The sequence below is a fragment of the Scyliorhinus torazame genome, chromosome 7, assembly GCF_047496885.1.
Source record: "Scyliorhinus torazame isolate Kashiwa2021f chromosome 7, sScyTor2.1, whole genome shotgun sequence".
NCBI lineage: Eukaryota > Metazoa > Chordata > Chondrichthyes > Carcharhiniformes > Scyliorhinidae > Scyliorhinus > Scyliorhinus torazame.
This window is the reverse complement of record NC_092713.1, coordinates 226,054,169-226,071,620: the sequence shown is the minus strand read 5'-3', so window position 1 is coordinate 226,071,620 and position 17,452 is coordinate 226,054,169. Positions and strand designations below refer to the sequence as shown.

Here is a 17,452-nt window from a genome sequence, read left to right as displayed (position 1 = left end):
AACTGTTCTCTTTATATATTAACGATCTAGATGACGGGACTGGGGGCATTCTGGCTAAGTTTGCCGATGATACAAAGATAGCTGGAGGGGCAGGTAGTATGGAGGAGGTGGGGAGGCTGCAGAAAGATTTAGACAGTTTAGGAGAGTGGTCCAAGAAATGGCTGATGAAATTCAACGTGGGCAAGTGCGAGTTCTTGCACTTTGGAAAAAAGAATAGAGGAAAAAAGAATAGAGGCATGGACTATTTTCTAAACGGTGACAAAATTCATAATGCTGAAGTGCAAAGGGACTTGGGAGTCCTAGTCCAGGATTCTCTGAAGGTAAACTTGCAGATTGAGTCCGTAATTAAGAAAGCAAATGCAATGTTGTCATTCATCTCAAGAGGCTTGGAATATAAAAGCAGGGATGTACTTCTGAAGCTTTATAAAGCATTAGTTAGGCCCCATTTAGAATACTGTGAGCAATTTTGGGCCCCACACCTCAGGAAGGACATACTGGCACTGGAGCGGGTCCAGTGGAGATTCACACGGATGATCCCAGGAATGGTAGGTCTAACATACGATGAATGTCTGAGGATCCTGGGATTATATTCATTGGAGTTTAGGAGGTTGAGGGGAGATCTAATAGAAACTTACAAGATAATGAATGGCTTAGATAGGGTGGATGTAGGGAAGCTGTTTCCATTAGCAGGGGAGACTAGGACCTGGGGGCACAGCCTTAGAATAAAAGGGAGTCACTTTAGAACAGAGATGAGGAGAAATTTCTTCAGCCAGAGAGTGGTGGGGCTGTGGAATTCATTGCCACAGAGGGCGGTGGAGGCCGGGACGTTGAGTGTCTTTAAGACAGAAGTTGATAAATTCTTGATTTCTCGAGGAATTAAGGGCTATGGAGAGAGAGGGGGTAAATGGAGTTGAAATCAGCCATGATTGAATGGTGGAGTGGACTCGATGGGCCGAATGGCCTCACTTCCGCTCCTATGTCTTCTGGTCTTATGGGAACGTTCGTTCTTATTCTCGCAAGCACAAAGGGCTGCTTGATCAATCCATTATATTGCTTTGCTACTCATTAGAAAAGTTTGTAGAAGGAGTTATTACTTTCCTTCTGGGTAAACAAAAACTGTTGCATGCCAATGTTGTCCGTATGTCAAATTAAATGATCTGAGCCTGGAAAATAAGTACAGTGTTATCTTCATCCTTAACTTTCTGTATTCTGAACAAGTGAGCAAAAAAGTCCTACCGCCTTCTCGGGGCACCTAGCAATGAACAAGCGCCAACCTTGCCAGTAACGTACACAATCTGAGAATGATTTTATTTAAAAACTGTTGTGAAAGGAAAAAGATAAATAACCCCCCCAAAAAATGAAGTTAAATCAAATGACCAGCCCTGACTCATATAATTAATCTGAAGTTGGGAAAAATACATTCAAGAAAACAAGAAGAGCTTTAGCAGATTAAAGATGTAACCAAGATTCGTGTACAGGATTCTGGAACGTGGCTCTAACCTCTTTGACCCAGAATAAAACAATGTTTAATGTTTAAGCAGGATTAGTGGAGTTCTCATGTGACATCTATTGGGTTATACCATCAGTACTAGTATCTGTTGGCACAGTTCATTCTAAAAACAATTAACCGTTCATTATAAACGGATCTACCTTGCCTGTTGTTTAGTAAAGTTATTGCTTATCACAAGTTATTTTACAACTATAGACATACATTCTTCTTCAGATGTAATTTAATGTTATTGGGGGCACAGATTGTCGTCAGGTTGTTGGTAGAGGAATGTGTTAATCTCGGTGAAGGTTATCTTCATCTCATCTCAGAATGGAGAGAAGACGGTGCTGGGCAGAATGGTGGCCATTTGTGCCATATTTACAAAGTTCGATTTATTTAATTACATTTGCATTTCTGGCCTAAGGAGTGTTGTCACGAAAAATAATGACTCTTTTGTCTCTACAAATCAATATTCTGGGCAAGAGTTTTCTTTAACATAACAAACTGAATAGCAAAAGTTCGAGTTTTCTTTAACATAACAAACTGAATACAGTCCAAAACTCTGATTATATAAAGAGACGGCGCTGCGAACAGTCCATGCTCTCTCCCACTTCGGTTACTAGGAAGGGGACCCAGTGTTGCTCGCTGCCAGCTGTTAATCTGCTTGACCCGCGGATTGGGATAGATCATTTGGTCAGGGTGATCCAAAAAGGTCCACTGCCTTCCTAAAAGCAAAACATTTGACGTGCACATTTCGTCAGTCTCAGCACCCACAACAATTGTGTAAATTATCTTGAAGAACACTGGCGTACCTAATGGTGAAAATGACAGGTTGAGAACCAAGACGCTTGTAACACACTTTTCACATCAACCCTGCCTTTTTATTCCACCCTCCATCTGTAAAGGGAGCAGAAAGCTGAACATAGGTGGACTGGGTTTGATTCCACAAGGTCGAAACGTATGGGCACCACAGCAGGGAGGTTTTTTTCATCCGAAAGCTATTTCTACCAAAACCTAAAAGATGCCTTGGCCCCAGACAGCTAATGCACAGAATAGTCATTATGGGTTGATGATTTCGCCGTAAACATTATTAATCCGATGAGAGAGAAAATCTCATTCCCAGATCTGGGTGAACGTGTCTTTAGATTCCCCGCACCTAACTTTCAGAAGTGTAGCCTGGAGTATTATCACCTCAAACGGTTAAGGGAGCAGGCCGGCGTGCACAGCATTAGTCAGATGCCGCCTCGCTGAGTGTCGGAGGGGCATCAGTCCACCGCCCACAGCCGCACGTTAAACAGGAGCTTCCGCCTCTCTGTCAACGGCGGTGCCAATCCGCACGGTGGCGCAACGAGATCACAACGTCCAGCCATCCCAGATCTGGGATAATTCATTTATTAGGAAGGGAACCTGGAGAAACAGATAACACAGCCGGGCAAGACTTACTGCGAATCACTACATCTTTGTGAATGACCACACATGGCACCCGTAGCCGGCCACTGGACTATAACAAAACATTAAATGCTGTCGATCGTATTGTGGATGTCAACGCCTCGGCAGCATGTTTCTAGAAGTTTTATTCTCGATTTGGACGTGAGAATTAAGACCTTGCTCCCTCCCACTCTAGAATGAGTTGCGGGTGTTTAACGTTTCTAACAACAAACAACTTTCGTGAAACGAAAAGACCGAAGGACAGCGGGATCATTCCTAAAGCGGCTGGAGAGAGTGTGTCCTTCCCACACAGCGCGGGGGACAAGATGGGTAAGTAAATGCGGGCTTGTGGAAAGGCTAAGGGGCCGGTGTGCAGGTGACCGGAGCATTGCCCTAAACCTGGGGTGTGGGGTGGGGACTGGCCGGCCCGGAAAGACTTTAACAGTCCCTGTGCACCGTGCTGGCTATAAAGTTGCTCAAAATGTTGCGAATGGGAAACGGGGGGGATTCACTTTAAACACCAGTGTAAACGGATCACAGTACATTGGAAATCTACACCGACCCAAACACCGTGGAGCCGGAAACGTTATCCTTGCCTTCCATTCCCCAGTCTTTCCAGCAATATCTGTTATCTCAATGCAGCCGCTGCTGGGTGTAAATTGGAGGCGGCAGTGATCCCAGCTGTACTGCCACACGGAATGCATGTAGTAAAGCATTATCATGTGTGAATGGTATTCATACCATTTATGTGGTTTCTTAAAGGTGACACAATCTGTTTTAACTCTGATCTCTTCATATTTCTAAGGAAAGTCAAGTGAACGGCGAGGCGCAGGATTTCCTCGCGCTGGAGGCACCGGGTATCTCGAGTGAGAAGTTCTGAGAGAGAAGCTATTGAAAACTGCAACAAAAAAGATTCTCGTACCAACAGTATATGCATTAAATTTATATTCTCCATAAGACTCAAGGACACCCAAACCTGGACCCTTTCGGAGGATCAATACTCTGATCCAGTGGTATGCAATATATTTGCACTATTTCCCCTGCAGAATTTGGCACCATTGCACATGAGGAACAGTGCAATGTTGACGGTTACTTTTTCCCAGGCTGTTGACTGGGGCAGAGATGCCCGTCTGCGCTACGAATATGGATTTTAAGATAAAGCTAATCCGGGATAAAGGGCGTTGATAAAAGCTGGAGCCAGCCAGCGTGGGGATGGATTGAAGGTAGGTCCATTTCTGTTGGGAAGTGTGAAAGGAGTTTTCGCCGTGACCGCCGCCCGCTCTATCTATGGGTTAGTTGTGAGTTGTGGTAAGCAGGCAGAGTGTGGCTCGGGGAGGGGGAACACTGTATATGAGGGGGCCCCACCCCACCCCACCCTCTGGAGCAATGAGGTTGAACAGGACGACCATGGATGGAAGCTCGTTCGATGCTGAACAGGACTCTTCGTTCCGCGTGCTCACAGGCTGTTTCCTCGCCCTCTTGATACTCTCCACGTTATTGGGCAACACGCTGGTGTGCGTGGCGGTGGTCAGATTCCGCCACCTCCGATCGAAGGTGACCAATTTCTTTGTGATCTCGCTGGCCGTGTCCGACCTGTTGGTGGCCGTGCTGGTGATGCCCTGGAAGGCTGTGAGCGAGATGGCGGGCTATTGGCCATTTGGCTCATTCTGTAACATCTGGGTAGCCTTCGATATAATGTGCTCCACGGCCTCCATCCTCAACCTGTGTGTCATCAGCGTGGACAGATACTGGGCCATTTCCAGTCCATTCCGCTACGAGCGTAAAATGACCCCCAAAGTGGCCTTTGTAATGATCAGCGTGGCCTGGACCCTGTCGGTGCTGATCTCCTTTATCCCAGTGCAGCTGGACTGGCACAAGGCTAAAGCCAGCACTTTACTGGATTACAACACCACTTCCCAGCAGCCAGGGGACAACTGTGACTCCAGCCTCAACAGGACGTACGCCATCTCCTCCTCCCTGATCAGCTTCTACATCCCAGTGGCGATCATGATTGTCACCTACACCAGGATCTACCGGATCGCCCAGAAACAGATCCGGCGGATCTCGGCGCTGGAGAGAGCCGCCGTGCACGCCAAGAACTGCCAGAGCAACCGGAGCAGCGGCAGCAACGCGGACATCCAGCCGTCTGACAGCTCCTTCAAGATGTCCTTCAAGAGGGAGACCAAAGTGCTGAAGACCCTGTCAGTGATCATGGGCGTCTTCGTGTGCTGCTGGCTGCCCTTCTTCATCCTCAACTGCATCGTGCCCTTCTGCGACAGCAGCGCCGCCAGCCCGCCGCCCCTGCCCTGTGTCAGCGGCAGCACCTTCGACGTGTTCGTGTGGTTCGGCTGGGCCAACTCGTCCCTCAACCCCATCATCTACGCCTTCAACGCGGACTTCCGCAAGGCCTTCTCCACGCTGCTGGGCTGCGACGCTCTGTGCGGCGGCAACGCGGTGGAGACAGTCACCATCCACAACGGGGTCTCCTCCTACCACCCTGCGGCCTCCCTGGACAAAATGGACAACTGCGTCTACTTGATCCCCCACTCCGTGCGCTCCCCCCAGCAAAACCGGGCGGATCCCAGCCCTTGCGCCAAGCTCTCGCCCGTGTCCCCTCACGGGGCCGTCAGTCTGCTTTCCAGCAACGGGGAGAACGAGACGGACGTGTCCCTGGAAAAAATCATCCCGATTACCCAGAACGGCCAACACAATACCTGACAGCTTACCTATACCACCCAAAAGGAACAGAAATGCTGCTCCCCCTCCCCAATTTAATACAGACAACATACATGTGAGCTGCTATCAAATGTGGTTTGTCCACCAACCATCACTAGCAAACCATTGCTTTACTGTAGTTACTCGAAACAAGTCACATGTAACTCAAAATGTTAAAAAAAACCGCTGGATAAACCCAGCAGGCACTGGCAGCGTCTGTGGAGAGAGAAACTAGATCTGCAGAATGACCCTTTTAACATAACTTCTCCATCAAACTCAGTGGTTCCTCTATCCGTATCCAGCAGTGGAGATTGAACGAAATTGACAAATTGAGGTTGTGCAATTTCTTCAGTTGACCTGTGAAGGAACTTCCCAGTGGCAGGATGCATTCAGTACGGAGGCTCAAAAATACCAGTCCTATTTTGTAAAGTTGCCTCTCCCGGTACATTTGAACATTGCTTCGTGCGATGGCCAATTTCTGTGGAACAGGAGAAGTGTGAGGGGCCGGTTGGGGGGGGGGGGGGGGGGGGCGGGGTGGGACACCCCTGAAACCGCAAAACATTCGTTACCCCGCCTCCTAGGAGACAGAGTTTCAATGGATTTATTTCTTTCTCTGTATCTTACAGCAGTTGCACCCACAGCGTAACTGTGAGACTGAAAATAATCATCAAAAGACTTAGATAGATGCACAACTCAGCACTGTGCGCATTGGCGGGCAAATCAATCCGAATTGGGATCCGTTTATCATTTAGTTTTTTGTTGGCAGCTCCTTTACATTCCAGCCATAACAACCTTCCCTGTTACAGACAAGACATGCAAATGATGCCGGTGAAGAAGGGTATGAAAAGGCTGGTGACGGTATTTATTTCCAAAGTTCTGAAAACACTGTATCCAAAATATAAATACTACGGGATGTAACGTAAAAGAGTGCATTACTTACAGTACGCTAAATGTCAGGATGTGACTTGTATTTAGATTTTTTTTTTGCCCCTCCAAATCTCAATGAATCCCAATTTGTCCAGACGAGGGTGAGCTGGGTTGTCGGAATATGAAGACCTTCTTGTTTATTGAGAAGTAAGCTAATTTCACATCATTGTGTGATTTTGTGTTCTTCCCTCTATCGAAATGCTGTCATAGCCGTTCCAATATTGTTATATCTCGTGATAATTTATGCAAATAGTATTTGGTATGTATTTTAAAAAATGCCAATAACTGCCCTTTGATCGATTTTCTCAACCCCCCCCCCCCCCCAATCCCTTTTCTGTTATTGATGTATCTCTCATCGACTACCGCTCCCCAACCCGCGCCCACTTTCTTCCATCCGTTACCTGTAGTAACAAATCAGTAATATTGCGTGGAAAGTGTCCAATGCGTGCTGTTTGGTCCGGTGCTGTGCACAAGTGTGGAAGCTCGGGATCTGTGTAATGTATGAATTTTCTTTCGTTTACCTCAGAACTGGTTCCTTTTAAAAATACGAAAAAGGGTCACTGTTGTTTGTGCCTGTGTCATTTTAACCTGAATTAGCCGCGCGCCCTGCTAGAACCAAGGCACAAATATGGACCAGGAACCTAGAAGCCAAAATGTTTTCACCTTTCCCGAATACTGGGGGATGCACCGCGAAAGGACTGTGCAATTCAGATACCGATGGCGAATGTACAACTGAATATCGTGTAATTAAATGTTCAGTTCGACAATTTGCAGTGACACCGACCGTGTTGCTACTGGCAAGGTGAATGTCGATGGAATTTCATTTTCCTTTACTAGTGTCGGGGATGTGTAAGTTTCTTTAGTGGTGAACGATGTACAGTCCTGTTGTATAGGCCTGTCACCGTAGCATTTTAATATGCATTGCCAGTAAACCAAAAAAAAACTTTAAAAATCTATTGCGTGGATTGGGTATCTGTTATTTGGGTGAATCGGAAAATGGGATCCAGAAACAGAGAGAGAGAGAGAGTTTGCCTTCTCTGCAGGCTGCTGCAATGGAGTTTCATCACAATCTCAAGATCATCATCAACAAGTAATAGCTGAACGGTGCAGCTTTGATCAACCCATTTAGCAATCTCCAAGCTAGATTAAACACAATTAACTGTAATGTTGAAAGATCCTGCAAAAAATAAATAAATAACTTTTTAAGAATTGGAAACAGTGGGCAGGTTTGGCAGCATTGGTGGAGAGGGGAACAGAGTTAACATTTCCATGACCATCCATCAAACCTGAAACTGTTCTCCTTCTGTAGATGCTGCTCGACCTGCTGAACATTTCCAGCATTTTCTGTTTTCAGTCAAGAGTTCCAGCATCTACAGTATTTTGCTTTCATAAGAATTGGGGTTAGTTCTTTTTTTTCTCATGGGATGTGCACGTCACTGTCAAGGCCAGCATTTGTTGCCCATCCCTAATTGCTCGTGAGCAGTTCTGATGAAGAGTCATAAGGACTCGAAACGTTAACTCTCCTTTCTCTCCCTACAGATCCTGCTGGACCTGCTGAGATTTTCCAGCATCCTCTGCTGTTTCAGATTACAACATCTGCAGTATTTTGCTTCTATTATTGTCCTTGAACTGTATGGTTTGCTGGGTCATTTCAGAGGGCAGTTAAGAGTCAACAACATTGCTGTGGGTCTGGAATCACATGAAGGCCAGACCAGGTAAGAACAAAGAAATGTACAGCACAGGAACAGGCCCTTCGGCCCTCCAAGCCCGTGCCGAACATGCTGCCCGACTAAACTACAATCTTCCACACTTCCTGGGTCCGTATCCCTCTATTCCTGTATTTGTCAAGATGCCCCTTAAATGTCACTATCGTCCCTGATTCCACTACCTCCTCCGGTAGTGAGTTCCAGACACCCACTACCCTCTGTGTAAAAAACTTGCCTTGTACATCTACTCTAAACCTTGCCCCTCTCACCTTAAACCTATGCCCCCTAGTAATTGACCTCTCTACCCTGGGGAAAAGCCTCTGACTATCCACTCTGTCTATGCCCCTCATAATTTTGTAGACCTCTATCAGGTCGCCCCTCAACCTTCGTCGTTCCAGTGAGAACAAACCGAGTTTATTCAACCGCTCGTCATAGCTAATGCCCTCCATACCAGGCAACATTCTGGTAAATCTCTTCTGCACACTCTCTAAAGCCTCCACATCCTTCTGGTAGTGTGGCGACCAGAATTGAACACTATACTCCAAGTGTGGCCTAACTAAGGTTCTATACAGCTGCAACATGACTTGCCAATTCTTATACTCAATGCCCCGGCCAATGAAGGCAAGCATGCCGTATGCCTTCTTGACTACCTTCTCCACCTGTGTTGCCCCTTTCAGTGACCTGTGGACCTGTACACCTAGATCTCTCTGACTTTCAATACTCTTGAGGGTTCTACCATTCACTGTATATTCCCTACCTGCATTAAACCTTCCAAAATTCATTACCTCACATTTGTCTGGATTAAACGCCATCTGCCATCTCTCCGCCCAAGTCTCCAAACAATCTAAATCCTGCTGTATCCTCTGACAGTCCTCATCGCTATCCGCAATTCCACTAACCTTTGTGTCATCTGCAAACTTACTAATCAGACCAGTTACATTTTCCTCCAAATCAAACAGCAAAGGTCCCAGCACTGATCTCTGCTGAACACCACTGGTCACAGCCCTCCAATTAGAAAAGCATCTTTCCATTGCTACTCTCTGCCTTCTATGACCTAGCCAGTTCTGTATCCACCTTGCCAGCTCACCCCTGATCCCGTGTGACTTCACCTTTTGTACTAGTCTACCATGAGGGACCTTGTCAAAGGCCTTACTGAAGTCCATATAGACAACATCCACTGCCCTACCTGCATCAATCATCTTTGTGACCTCTTCGAAAAGCTCTTATCAAGTTAGTGAGACACGACCTCCCCTTCACAAAACCATGCTGCCTCTCACTAATACGTCCATTTGCTTCCAAATGGGAGTAGATCCTGTCTCGAAGAATTCACTTCAGTAATTTCCCTACCACTGAAGCAAGGCTCTGTAGTTCCCTGGATTATCCTTGCTACCTTTCTTAAACAGAGGAACAACATTGGCTATTCTCCAGTCCTCCGGGACATCACCTGAAGATAGTGAGGATCCAAAGATTTCTGTCAAGGCCTCAGCAATTTCCTCTCCAGCTTCCTTCAGTATTCTGGGGTAGATCCCATAAGGCCCTGGGGACTTATCTACCTTAATATTTTTTAAGACGCCCAACACCTCGTCTTTTTGGATCTCAATGCGACCCAGCCTATCTACACACCCTTCTCCAGACTCAACATCTACCAATTCCTTCTCTTTGGTGAATACTGATGCAAAGTATTCATTTAGTACCTCGTCCATTTCCTCTGGCTCCACACATAGATTCCCTTGCCTATCCTTCAGTGGGCCAACCCTTTCCCTGGCTACCCTCTTGCTTTTTATGTACGTGTAAAAAGCCTTGGGATTTTCCTTAACCCTATTTGCCAACGACTTTTCGTGACCCCTTCTTGCCCTCCTGACTCCTTGCTTAAGTTCCTTCCTACTTTCCTTATATTCCACACAGGCTATGTCTGTTCCCAGCCTTTTAGCCCTGACAAATGCCTCCTTTTTCTTTTTGATGAGGCCTACAATATCTCTCGTTATCCAAGGTTCACAAAAATTGCCGTATTTATCCTTCTTCCTCACAGGAACATGCCTGTCCTGAATTCCTTTCAACTGACACTTGAAAGCCTCCCACATGTCAGATGTTGATTTGCCCTCAAACATCCACCCCCAATCTAGGTTCTTCAGTTCCCGCCTAATATTGTTATAATTAGCCTTCCCCCAATTTAGCATATTCACCCTAGGACCACTCTTATCCTTGTCCACCAGCACTTTAAAACTTACTGAATTGTGGTCACTGTTACCGAAATGCTCCCCTACTGAAACTTCTACCACCTGGCCGGGCTCATTCCCCAATACCAGGTCCAGTACCGCCCCTTCCCTAGTTGGACTGTCTACATAATGTTTTAAGAAGCCCTCCTGGATGCTCCTTACAAACTCTGCCCCGTCTAAGCCCCTGACACTAAGTGAGTCCCAGTCAATATTGGGGAAGTTGAAGTCTCCCATCACCACAACCCTGTTGTTTTTACTCTTTTCCAAAATCTGTCTACCTATCTGCTCCTCTATCTCCTGCTGGCTGTTGGGAGGCCTGTAGTAAACCCCCAACATTGTGACTGCACCCTTCTTATTCCTGATCTCTACCCATATAGCCTCACTGCCCTCTGAGGTGTCCTCCCGTAGTACAGCTGTGATATCCTCCCTAACCAGTAGCGCAACTCCGCCACCCCTTTTACATCCCCCTCTATCCCGCCTGAAACATCTAAATCTTGGAACGTTTAGCTGCCAATCCTGCCCTTCCCTCAACCAGGTCTCTGAAATGGCAACAACATCATAGTTCCAAGTACTAATCCAAGCTCTGAGTTCATCTGCCTTACCCGTAATACTTCTTGCATTAAAACATATGCACTTCAGGCCACCAGACCCGCTGTGTTCAGCAACTTCTCCCTGTCTTCTCTACCTCAGAGCCACACTGTCCCTATTCCCTAGTTCTCCCTCAATGCTCTCACCTTCTGACCGATTGCTCCCGTGCCCACCCCCCTGCCATACTAGTTTAAACCCTCCCGTGTGACATTAGCAAACCTCGCAGCCAGGATATTTATGCCTCTCCAGTTTAGATGCAACCTGTCCTTATATAGGTCACACATGCCCCGGAAGAGCTCCCAGTGGTCCTGATAATGGAAACCCTCCCTCCTACACCAGCTGTTTAGCCACGTGTTTAGCTGTTCTATCTTCTTATTTCTAGCCTCACTGGCACGTGGCACAGGGAGTAATCCGGAGATTACAACCCTAGAGGTCCTGTCTTTTAACTTTCTGCCTAGCTCCCTGAACTCCTGCTGCAGGACCTCATGCCCCTTCCTGCCTATGTTGTTAGTACCAATATGTACAACGACTTCTGCCTGCTTGCCCTCCCCCTTCAGGATGCCCTCTACCCGTTCGGAGACATCCTGGACCCTGGCACCAGGGAGGCAACATACCATCCTGGAGTCTCTTTCACATCCATAGAAGCGCCTATCTGTGCCCCTGACTATAGAGTCTCCTCTTACTATTGCTCTTCTGCGCTTTGACCCTCCCTTCTGAACATCAGAGCCAGCCGTGGTGCAACTGCTCTGGCTGCTGCTGTTTTCCCCTGATAGGCTATTCCCCCCCTACAGTATCCAAAGGGGTATACCTGTTCGAGAGGGGGACAACCACAGGGGATTCCTGCACTGACTGCCTGCCCTTTCTGGTGGTCACCCACTTCCCTGCCTGCACCTTGGGTGTGAGCACATTTATATAACTGTTATCTATGATGCTTTCTGCCACCTGCATGCTCCTAAGTGCATCCAATTGCTGCTCCAACCGAACCTTGCGGTCTGTAAAGAGCTCCAGTTGGGTGCACTTTCTGCAGATGAAGCCATCCGGGAAGCTGGAAGCCTCCCGGACCTGCCACATCTCACAGTCAGAGTACTGCACCCCTCTAACTGACATTGCGTCAATTAATTAGTAAATTAAAGTTAAATGTTAACATTAAAAAAAAAAGTTACTGTTAACTATCTGTTTCCTAGCACTAGATTTCTACTAGCGACAGAAGGGTGACAGATTAACTCCCCTCAAGGGCTTTAGATGTCATGGTCACAATTTCTGAGATGAGTTTTATATTCCAGATTCACTGATTTAATTAAATTCCACCATTTGTCCTGGGTGGGATTTGGTCCCATGTCCCATGGCTATTAGCCTGGGTCACTGGATTAGTAATCAAGTGACATTACCACAAGGCCATCAGAATGAGAGGCCTGTACAGAGGCTGTTAAGAGCTGAGGCTGGTGATGAAAGAACAAAAGTGGAACATGCTGTGATAGAATGGAGGGACAGAACAATTACATGCACCAAATACACAACTTTTATTTATATGATGCCATTAACATTACTAAGTGTCCAAGGCCCTTCAGGAGAGAGTTAGTAAGCCGTATAAGGAGATTTAACAGCAGGTGATAAATGTCTTGGATTACAATCGGGTCAGAATTAAAGGTGTGCAAATATCTCAAATTCTTGTGAGGTGGGGGATGATGGCGTGATAAGGAGGAAACAATGGATCCATGGGAGGTATAAATGGTTACAGCCGAATCATTAGCAGCAGCAACTAACTGAGTACTTGGGAGGGATGGTTATATCAGAACTCAATGCTGAAATCTTAAGGCCTAAGAGAGCTTAATCAATAGATGAGGTTCGGTTCCTTGAGCTTGTGTTGAACTAATCTGTTTCCCCATGAACTTACAGTGGTCTATTCTTTGACGTCAAACCCTGACATTGTAACTAAGCCTGCTAACGAGAGAGACATGGATTTTGTCTGCTAAACAGACCTCCACCTTGCAGAGGCTGAACGGCAATTCTCCATCTGTTATCTCCCCACGCCATAAACCTACTGCTGAATATCAAACCATCATTTCTCAGACCATCACCTCATGTCCTGTTACGGTATTAGCTTCACGGCTTCAACTTCATAGATCCCCTTCCCAGCTTGCACAGGCCACCTTAACCTCCTACCCAAGATCCACAATCCTTGCTAGATCCATTGTTTCAGCCTCTTCTTGTCCCATGGAAATTACTTCTCCCCATCTCTACTCCTTTTTTCTCCCCTTGTCCCGACTGTACTAATCTAGATTTGCGGCAAGTTCCACCACTTTACCATTTCCAATCTGGTATCTTCTCCTTTTCATCATGAATCACCTTATAGCTCTGCCCCCATCACCCATTATGGCAGCTTACAGATCCTCTGCTTCTTCCTTGAAGGGAGGCCCAAGTGCAGTCCCTTCCATCACCACCTGCCTCCTCCTGCCAGTACTTTAATTCTACTCACTTCCTCCAAATAATAGGTGGTGTTATGAGAATCCACATGGATCCTGGCAATGTCTGACATTCTATTGGATATATGACTTTGTTCCAGTTGCACATACATCCCCATCTTACCTCTTTTTTCCAGTACATTAATGATTTTATTGGTTCTACCTTCTGCTCCCTCACTGAACTGGAAAATGTAACCCATTTTGCTTCCAGTTTTTCAATCCTCACTTGCCTTCACATGGTTCATCTCTGACTTCACTTTCCTTCCTAAACCTCTTGATCTCCATTTCTGAGGGTAGGCTCTCCACCAATATTTGCTATAAGTCCATTAAACTCCCCCCCCCCCTACTTTGTCCCACCATCGCTTCCTTTAAGGACTCCATTCTATCCTCCCAGTTTCTCTGTCTCTATCACATCTGTTTTGACTTTGTCAACTTCCATTATGTCTTCTTCCTTACTTAGCTAAAAGTTCCCTTCCACCATCGTTGACAGGGTCCTCGACATGTTTGTCTCATTTCCTGCACTTCTGCCCTCATCCCTTCCAGAACTATGGCAGGGTCTCTTGTGTTCTCAACTTCCACCCCCTCAACCTCATTCAACACATAACCCTCCATCATTTCTTTGACCTTCAGCATGCTGCCGCCATTAAACAAATAACCCCCCTCCTCCACTTTTAGCATTTCAAAAGGACTGTTCCCTCCATAATATTCTGTTATACTGTTCAGTAACACCCTTCCCACTGCAACTATACATGCAAGGGACAGCCTTTCACTTCTTCCCTTCCCATAATCCAAATCCTTCTTCCAGGTAAAATAGCATTTTACTTGAGCTTCTTCAAGCTTGGAATACTGTATTCACTGCTCACAATGTGGTCTCCTCTACACTGGGGAGGCCAAATGAAGATTGGGTTAGCACTTTTCTAAATCCCCATTCAGTCTCCACCTTGACTCTGAGATTCCAGCCACTTGCTGTTTTAATTCTCCAATCTAATCTCACTCTGAACTCTCTGTCCTTGCTGTTCCAGCGCAGCTCAATGCAAGGTTGTGGGACAGCAACTCATCTTCTGGTTGGCACTTTACAGTTCTGCTGCCTCAGTATTGAGTTCAATAACCATCCCTCCCATTTCTTCAGACTGCGGATGATGGTGATGCAATGAGTAAAGTACAGCGGATGCTGGAAATCTGAAATAAAAACAGAAAATCCTGTAAAAACTCAACTGGTCTGGCAGCATCTGCGCCAAGAGAAACATGATTAAAATTTTAGGTTGATGACCCTCCATTGAAATAACTCTGACAAAGGGTCATCAACCGGAACCGCTAATCCTGTTTTGTCTCTCCACAGGTACTGATAGCGATTCTGCTGTTGTCATTTACATTTTTCGAGGTCCACCTTTGGTTTCTTATGATTTTTCCACCCTCTTTTGATTGCATAATCATTCCTTTAATTTTGTCTACCTCCCACCCGATCACAGTACTTTCTCTTTGCTCTTTCCTTTCCTCTCCACACGCCTCCCCCACCCCCCCAACACACCTTGCCTTTTCCAGGTTTTGTAATTTCTGAAATGCGATTAAATCTTTAATTTCTTCCAGTTCTGATGAAAGATCATTGAGCTAAAGCATTAATTCTATTTCTCCCTTTACGGATTCTGTTTGGCTTGTCAAGTGCTACCAGCATTTTATATCTTTTATTTCATTGCATTAGAGGTCATTGCAGAGTGATATGGAGGAGGAACCCTAGCTGATTATCTCTTCCTACTCCATGGGTGCTGAGACCCAGTGTCCCAACTGTTACCCTGATCGAGATCAGCTAATTTTTGGAAATCAAAGCTGTAACCTCCTGGTTTTCTTGACTGAGTGTTATATCGGGGGCGCTTTTACTGATTGGGCCAAAACCCGAGCTTAAAACAAAAACATCTTTTTATTTTTGACCCATTACTGCAGAATTCTCAATTAAGCAGTGAGTGCTAGAGATATCATCAAATGGGATGGCTGAACGCCCAGTTGTGCAAAGGGAATTGATAATCTAAAATACATACACTAATCACCAAAGTATCCTGGGTTAGTGGTTGCATTTCGATTGACATTAATCTAGCTAATTTATGCTGTTTGGTTCAATAATTCCTCCTGTCCAAAATAACTGCATTTTGTGCACATCAGTCAGTAATTATACAAAAAAAAGGCAAAAGTTGATGCCTTTCTGATTGTGGCAATCATATATTAAAATAATCTAATAAGCAATACCCTTTTAAAACACAAACTTATACTGTCATTATCAAGTGCACACGTGCATTGGATCTTTAACACGCCAACGCTGACCTTAACTTTCTACACGTAAATGGGCAAATATGGCACCTGGATTCTTGCTGCCATGTTCATGAAATCATATAAGGCTGGTTTTGCCATGGGTGGCTGGAATCTCTGTCTATTTCAGATGGAAGGTAAAATGTAATATGCAAATTTTGATTCTGTGACCTACATAGGACATACTTAAGGTACAGGTGGACAGAGTATGCGTTGTACATGTGCAGGAAATTAAAAAAAGAAACAGTGGTCAGGAGAAACAGGAGCACCCACACACAACACATCTCCTGCTGTCAACCCATCAAAGGTCCCCTCGGCGGGGGTGGGGGCAGAGGGGGGTTATCTCCAAGATCTCAGATTCCAAGTACTCACCCCCTACATGTGGAAAGCTGCAGAGGTGTGTTTACTTGATGCCCATAGCTCACTGGCAGAATATAAATTGCTTGGACCTCTTGCAGCAAGAATGACTGGTGGCTAGGCATGGTCTATTTGTTTCCTGTCCATATTCTACTGGTAGTTAAAAATTGCTCCTATTATCTCAGTAGGGTAAGAGTAGAGGAATTTGCATTTGTGCTTGAGATCCTCTCATAGTAATTTAGCAAATTAATTGTGTCAAAGTGCTTCTCTACAAGTGTAGAGAATAGCTAAGAACAATATCGAAGCAGAAAGAGGTATATTTGAGAAATGCTCCTAATTTTTTCATCTTTAGATTTTGAGAGTAAGCACCGATCATGCTTTCAACCATTGAAAAATAAATGATTGAACTGACAATGTAACCAAATTGGTTGATAGCTGAAGCTGCAGCATTATGGGTTAATGACTATATTTCCACTGGTGTTAATTCAGCTTCAAAACATTACTGAGCTCAATAACCCCTTCAAGCCAATTTCCATTACTACTGACTGTGTAGTTCATAACATTTTCTAGCCAACATAGTCTGCAAATAAAATAAGTGAAAATTTTCTGTCACTTATTTTTTCAGAATGTTTTATCAATGGTGACAGGAGCTTTGTGGCATCACCATCTATTTTTCTGTGCATTTCCTTTTTCAAAAATATGGATATTAATTATATTATTAGGAGCTTGGGGGCATTTCTGAGCACAGAGGTGTGAATGAGTTGAAATAACAAAAGCGGTCACCAAGTCATTGTGCTCCAGTGCTTGCGCAAAGCCAGTGATGTGTGTTCATTCATCCCCTTTCTGCCTCAGGAACATTTCCAGCATTTCAGCTAGTTAAAAAGACGATTAAACCAAAACAAATAGAAAAAGTTAATGTTAACTACAATCTTTATAACGATATGATTGCTAAATGGTAATGACGATTGAGATAATGCTAATAATGTACTGTTTGCAATTATATTGACATTTTACAATCACCCTTAAAACATATATACCTGCATATTAATAGTCAAAGGCCATTGGTGATCAATTATGGACAGAGCAATTAAAATCAACTTGGCGAAGCTAAATTAAGAAATGGCTTCTCCCTAAATGGTCACTAAATTGTGTAATCATAAGGAATTTATGAATTCTGATCCAAATGCTCTGGCCAAAATCTGACATAATAGTACTTGGAATAGAAAGAAAGACTTGCATTTTCACAGGACTTTATTACCTTGTTCA

The 17,452-nt window shown here is 45.1% G+C and overlaps 1 protein-coding gene across 1 annotated transcript; it reads left to right on the top strand.

Moving 5' to 3' along the window:
- The first annotated feature begins 2,895 nt into the window (after positions 1-2,895).
- LOC140426866 (D(1) dopamine receptor-like) lies at positions 2,896-6,128 on the top strand. Its single transcript, XM_072512106.1, has 2 exons — positions 2,896-3,247; positions 3,723-6,128. Exon 2 carries the CDS (start codon positions 4,268-4,270, stop codon positions 5,633-5,635), a length of 1,368 nt encoding a protein of 455 aa, XP_072368207.1. The 5' UTR covers positions 2,896-3,247; positions 3,723-4,267; the 3' UTR covers positions 5,636-6,128.
- The last annotated feature ends 11,324 nt before the right edge of the window (positions 6,129-17,452 follow it).

Excerpts from the sequence above, each read along its gene's own strand:
- LOC140426866 (XM_072512106.1), top strand. The coding sequence starts at position 4,268 with ATGAGGGGGCCCCACCCCACCCCACCCTCTGGAGCAATGAGGTTGAAC.